At 36.8% G+C, this 13,807-nt stretch overlaps 2 protein-coding genes across 2 annotated transcripts in view; both read right to left on the bottom strand.

Moving 5' to 3' along the window:
- LOC148085133 (uncharacterized) overlaps nt 1–13,807 on the bottom strand; it is a 523,722-nt gene that overhangs the window by 399,559 nt on the left and 110,356 nt on the right. The window contains exon 7 of the mRNA XM_087783290.1: nt 707–880. Coding sequence (XP_087639416.1) covers nt 707–880 — 174 coding nt within the window. The remainder of the gene's footprint in view (nt 1–706; nt 881–13,807) is intronic.
- Nucleotides 5,445–13,625, bottom strand: LOC148085135 (NLR family CARD domain-containing protein 3-like). Its single transcript, XM_087785509.1, has 4 exons — nt 13,479–13,625; nt 13,296–13,404; nt 7,217–9,020; nt 5,445–5,658 (listed from the first exon to the last, which is right to left on the bottom strand). Exons 1-4 carry the CDS (start codon nt 13,623–13,625, stop codon nt 5,445–5,447), a joined length of 2,274 nt encoding a protein of 757 aa, XP_087641635.1.

The following is a 13,807-nucleotide window of genomic DNA, read 5'->3' as shown; positions in this document are numbered from 1 at the left end:
CAGGTCCAGTAGAGTCAGACTAGAGGACGGAGAGCTGAGGACTGAGGACAGAAGTGAACAACTTCTCTCTGACAGTCCACAGTTGTTCAGCCTGTGAAAGAGATGAGTTTCATCAACAAGTGACTTTTTCAATTCTTTATTTAAAAACAATCAACTATTTACTTTCATAAGATCATGGTCACATGTTTGTTTGAATATTTATCAGGTTGGTATAAATGAGGGTGAAATGTTGAACATGACGACAGAAACACAAACATGAAGAAGGAGTAACAACAATGTTGAGGTTGTGGTTTGTTGTTAAATATTTACTTTAGAAAAACAGACTTTCCTACAAACTAGTGAGACATCATTGATTTATGCTGAATTGTTGGAACATGAACAAGTATTTCAGTGAATGTTTTCATGTGATCAACTTGATCTTGATTAATCAAATTAAATTAAATAAAGTGTTTTTCAACATTCAGTTCATGAGCTGAAAATAAATAATACTTCAACAGGAAGTGACATTTATCAACACATCGTCTGCGAACAAGGAAATCTGGCTCAGTTGCTTCATCAACCAGGAAACAAGAGCTGAGACGACACTCGTCTAGTTTCTCTCCAGATATTAGAAACATGACATTTATTTCTATCTTCATTTCTCCTGAGAGACAAGAAACCAGATGAACTGTGGACCAGACATGAAGAGAGAAGATGATGTTCTGACCTGAGAGTCTCCAGGTGACAGTGTGGACTCTTCAGTCCAGCAGACAGCAGCTCCACTCCTGGATCCTGCAGGTTGTTGTCACTCAGGTCCAGTAGAGTCAGACTAGAGGACGGAGAGCTGAGGACTGAGGACAGAAGTGAACAACTTCTCTCTGACAGTTCACAGTAGCTCAGCCTGTGAAAGAGACGAGTTTCATCAACAAGTGACTTTTTCAATTTTCTATTTGACAAGAATTGAAAGACTTTATTTCAAGACAAACTCAACTATTTCCATTGATAAGATCTTCAGTTGTGGTTTGTTGTCTGCTTACTAATCTTTTAAATTCATAAAAATGTCAAAGTGTTTAAAATCCAATATCAATTTTAACCCTGGAGTTTTGAAGAGGTAAAAAAATAAAATAAATAACGTCTGTGTTTTGAAGAGGTAAACAATATTTATATTTTAATGTAGTTTTGAAGAGGTAAAAAAAATAATAATAATAATATTATTTTAATGTTGGAGTTTTGAAGAGATAAAAAATATTTATATTTTAACGTTGTAGTTTTTTTGTACCTCTTCAAAACTATAACATTAAAAAATTGTTGCCCAAATGTGTAAAATGTTGTTTTATGAAGGCTCAAAAAAGTTGTAAAATATAAATTAAAATAAAGGAATATTTTAAAGTTGTATTTTTTTTTTTTACCTCTTCAAAACTACAACATTAATATTTATATATATATATATATATATATATATGTATATATTTTACCTCTTCAAATCTACAACGTTAAAATATAAATATTTTTTACCTCTTTTTTTACCTCTTCAAAACACAGACATTATATAAATGCTGGTATGGAATCATAAATTAAAAAAAACGAGATTCAATATTTTTAACAAGTATCCTTTTAAATTTATTTTTTAAACGTGTTTAAAATCCAATATATAATATATATATTATATTAATCTCTATGTCTAAAAAATGTTTCCATTATTCAATGAAAACAAAACCAACCTTTTAATATTTAAATTATTGAATTAAATTTTTCAGAAAATAATTCTATGGTTAAAAAAATACAACATTTCAATAAAATTAAATGTTAAATTCAATCCTTCAATTCTCTGATGACACTGATCTACTTGCATAAGAAACAAAGCAAATGTTTTTCAATATTCAGTTCATGAGCTGAAAATAGATTCAACTGCTCCAACAGGAAGTGACATTTATACTGACGTGTACAAAATACTTATTAAGTGAACAAAGATCTGCTGTTTTTTTGTTTATGTTTTAAGTCTCTGTTGATGGTTGTTTTGACTCTGTTGGTTTGGACTGTTGCTGAATGAATTGGAGTCTCAGTAAAAGACATGACAAACAAAACTTATTGGCTTCAATGAACATTTATGAACATATTTAGCTTCAAAAGAAGCTTAAAGTAAGTAAAGTAGTTTTGTTTCATTAAATAAACTTCATGATAAATTGAAGAAAAATGTAAGAATGATGCGATTAGTCGACTTAATGGTTGAATATTTGGTGAGCAGTCGACTGTTAAAATAGTGGTAGACCTCATGAACAACAGATGAACCATAAGAGAAGAACAGAGACAACAACGGTGGAAAAAACAAACAATGAAAACAAATCAAAGACAAACCTCAAGATTCCACTCTAAAGTGTTTTGTCTTCTACGAGACAGATGACGCGAGAACACTGGATAAAGAATATGAAGGACTGTTGTTTTGATTATTATTCATTTTCATTTAAAGTTGACGCTTGTTTGTTTATCATTACAATGATTTATTAAGATGATATTTTTATAAACTACGTAACATCTTTACCTGCTACACAAACATACAAATGTATCTATGAGCTGCTTCACTGAAGAACAAAGTGATGACAGACTTTGACTCGTGTTTCCACCTCTGACTTTACATTTGAGCTTTGATGATGTAGAAAAGATGATGTTCTGACCTGAGAGTCTCCAGGTGACAGTGTGAACTCTTCAGTCCAGCAGACAGCAGCTCCACTCCTGGATCCTGCAAGTCTAAGTTGTTACTCAGGTCCAGTAGAGTCAGACTAGAGGACGGAGAGCTGAGGACTGAGGACAGAAGTGAACAACTTCTCTCTGACAGTCCACACCAGCTCAGCCTGTGAAAGAGACGAGTTTCATCAACAAGTGACTTTTTCAATTTTCTATTTGACAAGAATTGAAAGAGTTTATTTATTTATTCATAATTTATGATAAAAACAATATGTTTTAATTGAGTAAAGGTTTTTTTCACACGTATAGTTTAATATTGTTATCAACAAGTATCCTTTTAAATTCATTATAAAAATGTCAAAGTGTTTAAAATCCAATATAAATTTTAACCCTGGAGTTTTGAAGAGGTAAAAAATATTTATATTTTAATGTTGTACTTTTGAAGAGGTAAAAAATATTTGTATTTTAACGTTGTAGTTTTTTTGTACCTCTTCAAAACTATAACATTAAAATATAAATATTTTTACCTCTTCTTAATGTTGGAGTTTTGAAGAGGTAAACAAAATAGAAATAAAAGAATATTTAAATGTTGTATTTTAATTTTATCTCTTCAAAACTACATCATTAAAATATATATATATATATATATATATATATATATATATATATATATATATATATATATATGTTTTACCTCTTTACATCAACAACATTAAAATATAAATATTTTTTACCTCTTCAAAACACAGACATTATATAAATGCTGGTATGGAATCATAAATTAAAAAAATCGAGATTCAATATTTTTAACAAGTATCCTTTTAAATTTATTTTTTAAACGTGTTTAAAATCCAATATATAATATATATATATATATATATATACTCTATGTGTAAAAAATGTTTCCATTATTCAATGAAAACAAAACCAACCTTTCAATATTTAAATTATTGAATACATTTTTCAGAAAATAATTCTATGGTTAAAAAAATACAACATTTCAATAAAATTAAATGTTAAATTCGATCCTTCAATTCTCTGATGACACTGATCTACTTGCATAAGAAACAAAGCAAATGTTTTTCAATATTCAGTTCATGAGCTGAAAATAGATTCAACTGCTCCAACAGGAAGTGACATTTATCAACACGTCATATTCAAAGTAGGAAATCGACACTTTTCTCTCTTAATGTTTGACCTTGAAAATGTTGAAAACCAGGATCAACTTGATGAGACTGATTGTTGCAACAGTCACATGTCAGGAGAATGATCACAGATACCATCAGCACAATGGATTCAACAAGAAATGGAGACACATGTGTTCAGTGTGAAGTGAAGTAGTTGTAGATGAGCCTCACAAATCATTGGAGAAAGACATTTCTTACCAACATGTTAGTTTTCACACCCGTATATAACCTGAGCACAAATATTGATATTTTCTTACAACACACTTGGTTGTCACGTCAATACTTCATCTCTCCTGTCCTGTTTGTGGGGGCGCTAATCCTCTAAATGAGGGTGAAGAAGTCGTAACCAGCGGCTGATGAAGATGACGAGTTAACAATAGTGTCAGTACACGATGAGGGCAGCCTACACTGTACAAAAACAAACAACTCACCACACATGGATTTCCTAAATGTTACAAAATAAAATGTTCATATCTGGATCTACTACCTGAAAGAATCAATAATCAAACAGAAATATCTTCTTCACATTTGAAGTTAATCTTACAGCAAATGACATCAACTTTCATTGATCTCTTTACATCCACCACACATGATGACTTTAACCACGTCTTTAAAATGATCATCAATATATGATTTGACTGTTAACAGATGCTTTTACAAAACTATACTTTCTATACGTGTCTGTGAAATTAAGTTTTTTGTAATTGCATTATTTATCTTTATTTTATAATGATTTTATTCACACAGTTGCAACATTAAATTCAAGTAAAAACAGTCATTTATTGTAAACAATTGACTTTGAAATGATTGTTAATGTGGTTCAGTTCGTCAAAGTCACCACTCTGAGTGTTTTCTCTGTCACAAGACAAATGTATTTATGATTCCTTTAATAATACTGACGTGTACAAAATACTTATTAAGTGAACAAAGATCTGCAGTTTTTTTGTTTATGTTTTAAGTCTCTGTTGATGGTTGTTTTGACTCTGTTGGTTTGGACTGTTGCTGAATGAATTGGAGTCTCAGTAAAAGACATGACAAACAAAACTTATTGGCTTCAATGTACGTTTATGAACATATTTAGCTTCAAAAGAAGCTTAAAGTAAGTAAAGTAGTTTTGTTTCATTAAAGAAACTTCATGATAAATTGAAGAAAAATGTAAGAATGATGCGATTAGTCGACTTAATGGTTGAATATTTGGTGAGCAGTCGACTGTTAAAATAGTCGTAGACCTCATGAACAACAGATGAACCATAAGAGAAGAACAGAGACAACAACGGTGGAAAAAACAAACAATGAAAACAAATCAAAGACAAACCTCAAGATTCCACTCTAAAGTGTTTTGTCTTCTACGAGACAGATGACGCGAGAACACTGGATAAAGAATATGAAGGACTGTTGTTTTGATTATTATTCATTTTCATTTAAAGTTGACGCTTGTTTGTTTATCATTACAATGATTTATTAAGATGATATTTTTATAAACTACGTAACATCTTTACCTGCTACACAAACATACAAATGTATCTATGAGCTGCTTCACTGAAGAACAAAGTGATGACAGACTTTGACTCGTGTTTCCACCTCTGACTTTACATTTTACATTATCAGAACCAAGAGAAGATGATGTTCTGACCTGAGAGTCTCCAGGTGACAGTGTGGACTCTTCAGTCCAGCAGACAGCAGCTCCACTCCTGGATCCTGCAGCTTGAAGTTTCTACTCAGGTCCAGTAGAGTCAGACTAGAGGACGGAGAGCTGAGGACTGAGGACAGAAGTGAACAACTTCTCTCTGACAGTCGACAGTCGCTCAGCCTGTGAAAGAGACGAGTTTCATCAACAAGTGACTTTTTCAATTTTCTATTTGACAAGAATTGAAAGAGTTTATTTATAGTTTAATATTGTTATTTTAGTAATAAATAAAATGAAAACAATTCAAGAATCAATATTTTTGACAAGTGGCTTTTTTAATTAAATATACAAATGTGAAAGTGTTTAAAATCCAATATATAATATATATTCAAATTATTTAATAAAATGATTCAGAAAATATTTCTATGGTTAAAAAAATAGAACATTTTAATAAAATTAAATGTTAAATTCAATCCTTCAATTCTCTGATGACACTGATCTACTTGCATAAGAAACAAAGCAAATGTTTTTCAATATTCAGTTCATGAGCTGAAAATAGATTCAACTGCTCCAACAGGAAGTGACATTTATGAACATATTTAAAAAGAATCTTAAAGTAATACCTAACATGAATATTTTAAATTAAATACATGCAGTCGGACAAAGAGGACTATGAAGACGAACCCCTTTGATTTTATTATTTATTTTTATAGAACACATTTCCTGAGAAAAAGACAAGAGTTGACCTTTTGTATGAAACAGTAAAGTTAAATAAAGCTGCATTTTTATTGATGTAACCTTCGTGGTTTTGTTTCATTCAAGAAACTTCATGTGAATTTAAGATGAAGATTTTGTAGAAATCAGGCTCAGAGCTGCTGTGAAGGTCACACATGCTAACTTAAGTTTATTTTCTATAAATAAATGTTGCGTACACATTCATTTGTGTATACGCAGTATAATTAATGAGGCCACATGTTTCTACTAATGTCTTTGAACCAGTGGGCAACAGGTTGAAGGTTCAATTCCAGGCTGACCTGACATCCTTTTTCCTGATCATAAAACATGAATCAAAACTCTTCTTAGTCTTTAAACATGTTAAGATGTATTTGTGTTGTGTTTCTCTGAGTCTTTCAGAATCTATGTTTTCATCACTGATCCTCTGTCTCACATCAATTGAATGCATCAGGGATGAGAGGGCCCTGACCAAGAAGGATGAACCAATAGCAAATGTTACAGAATAAAAGCGTGTCAGTGGTTGACTTTCTGTCTTCAAGTATTTCATTGGTCAACAGCTGCAGAATGATGAACTCAAGTGTGTGTGTTTCATGTCCTTCAGTTGAAGATGAACAAACACAAAAGTTCATTCAGGGAACAAGCGAAGAAAACATTGAGAAGCAGTTGTTAGTGTGATAGTCCCACATTCTGACCACATTCAACTTTGAAATATGTTCTTTTGATTATTATTCATTTTCATTTAAAGTTGACGCTTGTTTGTTTATCATTACAATGATTTATTAAGATGATATTTTTATAAACTACGTAACATCTTTACTTTTCAATTCTCTATTTGACAAGACTGAACTAGTTACATCATAAAATCACATATTGTATGAATATTTGAGGAAGGTTTGTCTAAATTAGGATCAATTTGTTAAACACGATGACAAACACAACAATCATCAAAGAGTAAATCAAACATTCATGTTTAGTTCATATCATCAGAAATGTTTGAACAACTTACAGAACTTTGTTTGCGGCTTGAACCACCGGCAGAAGCCTCTCAAGAACCTCTTCTGAAGCATATCTTGAGTATTTCTTCAGGTCAAACTCGTCCAGATGTTCCTCTGAGGACAGTAAGATGAAGGCCAGGGCCGACCATTGAGCAGAAGACATTTGATCAGAGAGACCTCCTGATGTCATCTGCTGTTGGACTTCCTCCACCAGAGAAGTGTCCTTCACTTCATTCAGACAGTGGAACAGGTTGATGATTCTCTCTGGAGACACATCCTCACTTATCTTACTCTTGATGAGCTCTGCTGTGTTGTGATTGGTCCAGGAGCTACTTCCTGTCTGTGTCAACAAACCTGGAAGGAGACTCTGGCTGGTCTGCAGAGAAAGACCCAGAAGGAAGCGCAGGAACAAGTCCAGATGTCCATTTGGACTTTTTAGAGTTTCATCTATTGCTGTCTGGTAGAACCTGTTTGAATCTGTTTGACTTTTGTTACTAAATAATCTTATTAAAGATGTTAGTTTTGATTCCATCAGGTTGACTCCAGAGTTGATGAAGGTCTGGTGGACGTGAAGAGCAGCCAGAAACTCCTGAACACTCAGGTGGATGAAGCAGAACACCTTGTCCTGGTACAGTCCTCTCTCCTCTCTGAAGATCTGAGTGAACACTCCTGAGTAAACTGAAGCTGCTGAGATGTTGATGTCACACTCTGTGAGGTCTGACTTATAGAAGATCAAGTTTCCTCTCTTCAGATGCTCAAAAGCCAGTTTTCCCAGAGACTCCATCATCTTCTTGCTCTCAGGATCCCAAACTGTGTCAGTCCCAGATCCTCCGTCGAACTTCAGCTTCTTGACTTTGATCAGAACCACCAGGAAGTAGATGAACATCTCAGTCAGGGTGTTGGGCAGCTGTCCTGTCTCTGTGCTCTTCAACATGTCCAGAACTGTGGCAGTGATCCAGCAGAAGACCGGGATGTGACACATGATGTAGATGCTTCGTGACCTCCTGATGTGAGACATGATGCTGCTGGTCTGCTCCTCATCTCTGAACCTCTTCCTGAAGTACTCCTCCTTCTGGAGGTCATTGAACCCTCTGACCTCTGTCACCATGTCCACACACTCAGGAGGAATCTGATTGGCTGCTGCAGGTCGTGTGGTGATCCAGAGACGAGCTGAGGGAAGAAGATCCCCCCTGATGAGGTTTGTCAGCAGGACGTCTACTGAGGTGGACTCTGTAGCTTCTATCAGGCGCCGACCGTTGAGGAAGTCCAGAGGGAGTCGACTCTCGTCCAGACCATCAAAGATGAACAGAACCTGGAGTCCTTCAAAGCTGCTGAGTCTGGATTCTCTGGTTTCAGGAAAGAAAAGATGAACAAGTTCCATCAAACTCAACTTCTTCTCTTTCAGCAGGTTCAGCTCTCTGAAGGTGAAAGGAAACATGAAGTGGAAGTTCTGGTGGGCTTTGCCTTCAGCCCAGTCCAGAGTGACCTTCTGTGTCAGGAGGGTCTTCCCAATGCCAGCCACGCCCTTCGTCAGCAGTGTTCTGATTGGTCGTTCTCTGCCAGGTGAGGCTTTAAAGAGGTCTTCTTGTCTGATGGTGGTTTCTGGTCTGGTCTGGTTCCTGGTGGCTGCTTCGATCTGTCGGACCTCGTGCTCCTGGTTGACCTGGTCTGTGCCCCCCTCAGTGATGTAGAGCTCAGTGAAGATCTCATTCAGAGGAGCAGAGTTTCCTGCTTTAGCGACCCCCTCAGACACACTGTGGAACTTCTTCTGCAGGCTCCTCTTCAGTCGTCCTCCACACTCTGCAGGATGACTTCCTGAATAAAGACATAAGTCGAACGAGTCAGAAGATTGTAGAAGGTGAAAATGGAGTAAAATCTTCAGTTCTGATGCAAGTGTTCTTCATCTTCATCATGTTTGTTCACATGTTCTTACTGCTCCACAGACGCTCGGCCAGATCCTCCTCCTCCATGTCCTTCAGGAGATGAACTGTGATCTTCAGGAATTCTTCTCTGATGCTTCTCCACTTCTCATCTTCCTCCTCAGTCTGTGGAGTCTCTGGACTCACAAACCTCCAGACTCTCTTCAGCTCCTTCTGCATATAGTTGTAGAAGTTTCTCTCCAGTGACTGGAACAGAATCACAGAGAAGAAAGTCAGAGTGATAGTGGATCATCTCAAGAACCACAAAGACCAGAAGCTTTAACTTGGATTCAGCTGAAGGATGATGAACAGAAGGAACCTCTAGGATGAGGACCTCCTCTAGTTTATGAACATACCAGCCGTTTGATTTCCAGTTGTGAGGGATGTTGCTGACCAATGAGAAGCTCTGAGTTCTGATGGTCCACTCTGAGAAGAAGAGATGAAATCAGACTGTAAATAAACTCTTGTGGTGTTGAAGGTTCTGATCATAAGTAAACTAGAAGGTTCCTTTTTAAACCCACATTCATCTCCATTAGAACTTAAATCTTGTCAAGCCAAACTGTTTATTTTAAATATAATTTAGATAAAAATGTCTTATTCTTCAAAGACTCACAACAGTCCAGAATATTCTGGTTCCTCCTGCTGGATCCTGATGAAAACACAACTCTGATCAACTCTCATCTGTTTCTATCCTGGTATTCACCAGCTGAACCACTAGATGTCCTCACACTGCTGCACATGTCCACCTCTGCACTAGTTTAGACTTTAGACTTTCTTTTATTGTCATTGCACAGAAAACACAGCAGTGAAACTGGCAACGAAAATTCGTTGCTTGGCAACCGTTAAAATAAACAGCAGAGTGAATGTATATATAAAAAGCATAAATATAAATATGTTAAAAATAATGCAATATAGTATAAACAGAATAAATAAATAACGTTGAAACAACTGAAAGCAACGTTTGAGGTTCTTAATTGTGTCTTTATCTCCCCCTGCTGGTGATGTGAGTGAAGTGAAGTTCTCTGGTTTAATGTGTGTATAAACCTGGTAGACTCACACTTGTTCACTCTCACCTCACACCTGGAGACTCTTCACTTCCTCTGAAGTTGATGGGTCTGAACATCGAAAGATCACTCTTCAGAGACACACAGCACGGTTCTGGTCCAGATCTTGGTCCAGCAGGTCCAGCAGGTTCTTCACCTTCACACAAACACACTCATGACATTCTTGTCAACATCAAAAGTTGTTGTGTTACATTTGTATTTTACAGATATTTTCATTTCACTTTTAACACAAATCCTTTCCAACATTTCAAATGATTGATGTTGAAATAATGCAGCTCTTCACTTCTTCCTCCACTGACACTCGTTGTTCACATGAGAGGAAAACACACATATTTCACCTGTTTCTGTTCAACTGAGGAAATAATATTTTTATTTTCAAACGTCACAGAGTGAGTAGAGAAAAGATGAAGAAGTTCTCAGAGACTGCAGTTTTTCCTTTTCAAGAAGAGTTTCTTGATCTGAACGAGAGTTTCCAGCAGAAATATCCTTGAATATAGAATTGAGTTTCTTGATACCATCTTGTGTGTTAATGTATTATCATCAGAAACAGCAGAACTAACAAGTGTGAAGAACTATTTTCTTCCTCAGCAGGAAGTCAAACTGTTAAGTTGTCATAAAAGAATCTTATCTGTTGATCTCTGTCTGCACCAGTTCAAAGGTCTTACACACACACACACACACACACACACACACACACGCACGCACGCACGCACACAAACACACACACACACACACACACACACACACACACACACACACACACATACACACTTACACGCACACACACACACCTACACGCACACACACTCACACACTCACACATAGAACAGCACGCACACACGAACACAGAAAAATCCACAAATGCACACAAAGACATAACACTTACATCCACACAAACACACACACACACACACACACACACACACACAAAAACACACACACACACACACACACACGCACAAATGCACACACACAAAGAAATAACACGCACACCAACACACACATGGAAAAAAGCAGACACAAAAAATAACACACACGTGGAAAAACGCAAACACACAAAAAAAAAACACACACACTCACACACAGATTTTCTGCGTCATCATTTGTAGATTGAGCTGCAGTTGTTTAAAAACATCAACATGGATCGTCTCGTTGTGATTCATTTAATTTCATCAACTGCTGACTTGTGTGAGAGTCAGAGAGTCACTGACCTGTCTGCAGCTTTCTTCTCTGTGGTCTCAGGTCCATGTTGGAGCAGAATTCAGCTTCTTCTGACCAGAACTGATGGAACAAGACACTGATCAACTCCTTCTGACGCTGGTATCAAAGATCAGGACTGAAATAAAAGTATGTGGAGATCATGTGACTCAGAAGTCTTTAATGATTAACATTAGATGATTATCTTTCACCTCCAGGGTCATAAAGATCATTAGATGTTGAAGGACCAGAGAATACTTTGGTTCTTTTCACTGTTTAACAAAATATAAAATATAAAACAAAAAAGAAAATCTATGTAATATTATTATTATTATTATTATTATCAATATAAGAAAAAGAGGTTCCAACAAATCTCAAGAGCAACAGTGACCAGGAAAACATCATCTGAGGCAGAAACCTCAAACAGAGCCAGACTCCTTGTGAACGACCTTCACAAGGACGTAACACAATAATCAGGATTATGAATGAAGAATCTCATTACAGTATTCACAAACATGAAGTGACGATGTTTTGACGGATGTGACGCATCACGTTCAAAAACACAACTTAAGTCAAAAAACACTAACTTAAAGTTATCGTTGTTTTATCGAGATCAACGACCATTTTGTTTATTCATTTACAAAACACAAATTTTAAAAGTACCTGGAAGATATGTTTAGTGAAGTCCTTCCATGTTGTTTTTGCTATCAACTGAAACACCAACAGGCCTCGGTTTACGACTACTATGGAATGCAGACCCTCCCCCATCAATCTACTGGCATCAGAAGGTTGGCCATTCAGATGAGAATGACCAGAGAACCATTACCACCAGATGACCCTTCAGAGTATTATTCAAACTAGTGTTTCATAATTAGTTAATTAAAATAAAATCATTAATTATTATCCACATAAATTTAATAGTTTCCTTTCCAATGAACACAACTTTTCTCTTGTGAAGAGATCATTCAGAGAAAAGGATTTATTTGCAATGGAGCGAGCATTCAACATGCTGATGTGCAGCGCTGATGACATCACTGAGGCAGTGACAGTAGAGCACAGCAGGACCTTTCGAAGGCTAGTCCAGCAGAGTATAAAACAACGTTTCACTTTCTTTTAAAACATCGTCTTTTTGTAAATACTGTAATAAAAACTGAAAAATTTTCATTTGTCTCTGCCTCGTTGCTGACGGAGTAAAAGAGGCCAGTGCTCGTGTGAAGACTGTAATTACTGACAGGGTGTAGAACCTATTGTCAGTTAGAGGGATGAAGAGAATGAACGGAGAACAAGTATTTTATTCAACTTTCGCTCAGCTTCATGTTCATGTTCATTCTCATTAAATAATCATTTTATTCTAGAATGTTTGTTGTCATTGATGTACCTTCAGAGTCAGCAGATTGTAAGATTCAAGATTCAAGAGCAGCTTTATTCGCCAGTACATATTGGTATACATACGTGGAAGTGTTCGTGGTTGTGGACAACTTTGGAATTTGTAACAAAAATTTGAATAGGTGTAAATAATATAATCAAAATATACAAGACAAATAATAATAAAAATAATAAACACAGTGCAAAAACGTCAACAGTGCAATTAACTTTTCAAGAAAGTGTTCTTGTGGCGGGGGGTTCTTGTCTGTAGCGCCTCAGGGGAGGGGGCAGAAGAGGGAGGATCCGGGGTGAGTCGGGTCTTTGATGATGATCTCTTTCTCGTCCTGAACTCATTCAGTTCCTGGAGGGCGGGGGGGCTCCAATGATCCGCTCTGCAGTCTTCACAGTCCACTGATGTCTCCTCCTGTCCTGCTGTGTAGCCGCTGCGAACCACACAGTGATGGAGGAGGAAAGCAGCGACTGGATGACTGCACTGTAGAAGTTCATCAGCAGATGCTTTGACAGGCCGTGTCTCCTCAGCTAACGCAGGAAGTACATCCTCTGCTGGGCCTTCTTCAGGATGCAGGTGATGTTAGCCTCCCACTTCAGGTCCTGGGGGATTGTTGTTCCAATGAACTTGAAGAGAGTCCATGGCTGCCGCAGGGTTGCAGTTGATGGTGAGGCATAGGGTTGAGGGGGTGCCTCCCGAAGACCCCTGTCATCTCCACAGTCTTGAGCGTGTTCAGCTCCAGATATATCGTGCTGCACCACCGAACCAGCCCCTCGACCTCAAGGATCAGGACGATGACGGTCGTGTCGTCTGCAAACTTCAGGAGTTTGACGGCAGGGTGTTCAGAGGTGCAGTTGTTGCACATGAGTTAACCAATCAGGTGTCGGCTTAAACAAGCAACACCTGACTGATAATTAGTTGATTACTGTCTTCAGATGCCTGATTGGTTCAACTATATGTCCTTGACTGGTTGGAACAAAAACCTGCACCGTTTCGGCCCTTTTCTGGACCAGTTTGACACCTGTGGTGTAGAGGGAGAAGAGCAGT

The sequence above is a fragment of the Callionymus lyra genome, chromosome 2 (genome assembly GCF_982586985.1).
Source record: "Callionymus lyra chromosome 2, fCalLyr1.hap1.1, whole genome shotgun sequence".
NCBI lineage: Eukaryota > Metazoa > Chordata > Actinopteri > Syngnathiformes > Callionymidae > Callionymus > Callionymus lyra.
Note: the sequence above shows the minus strand (reverse complement) of the source record. Positions and strands in the feature narration are given on the sequence as shown.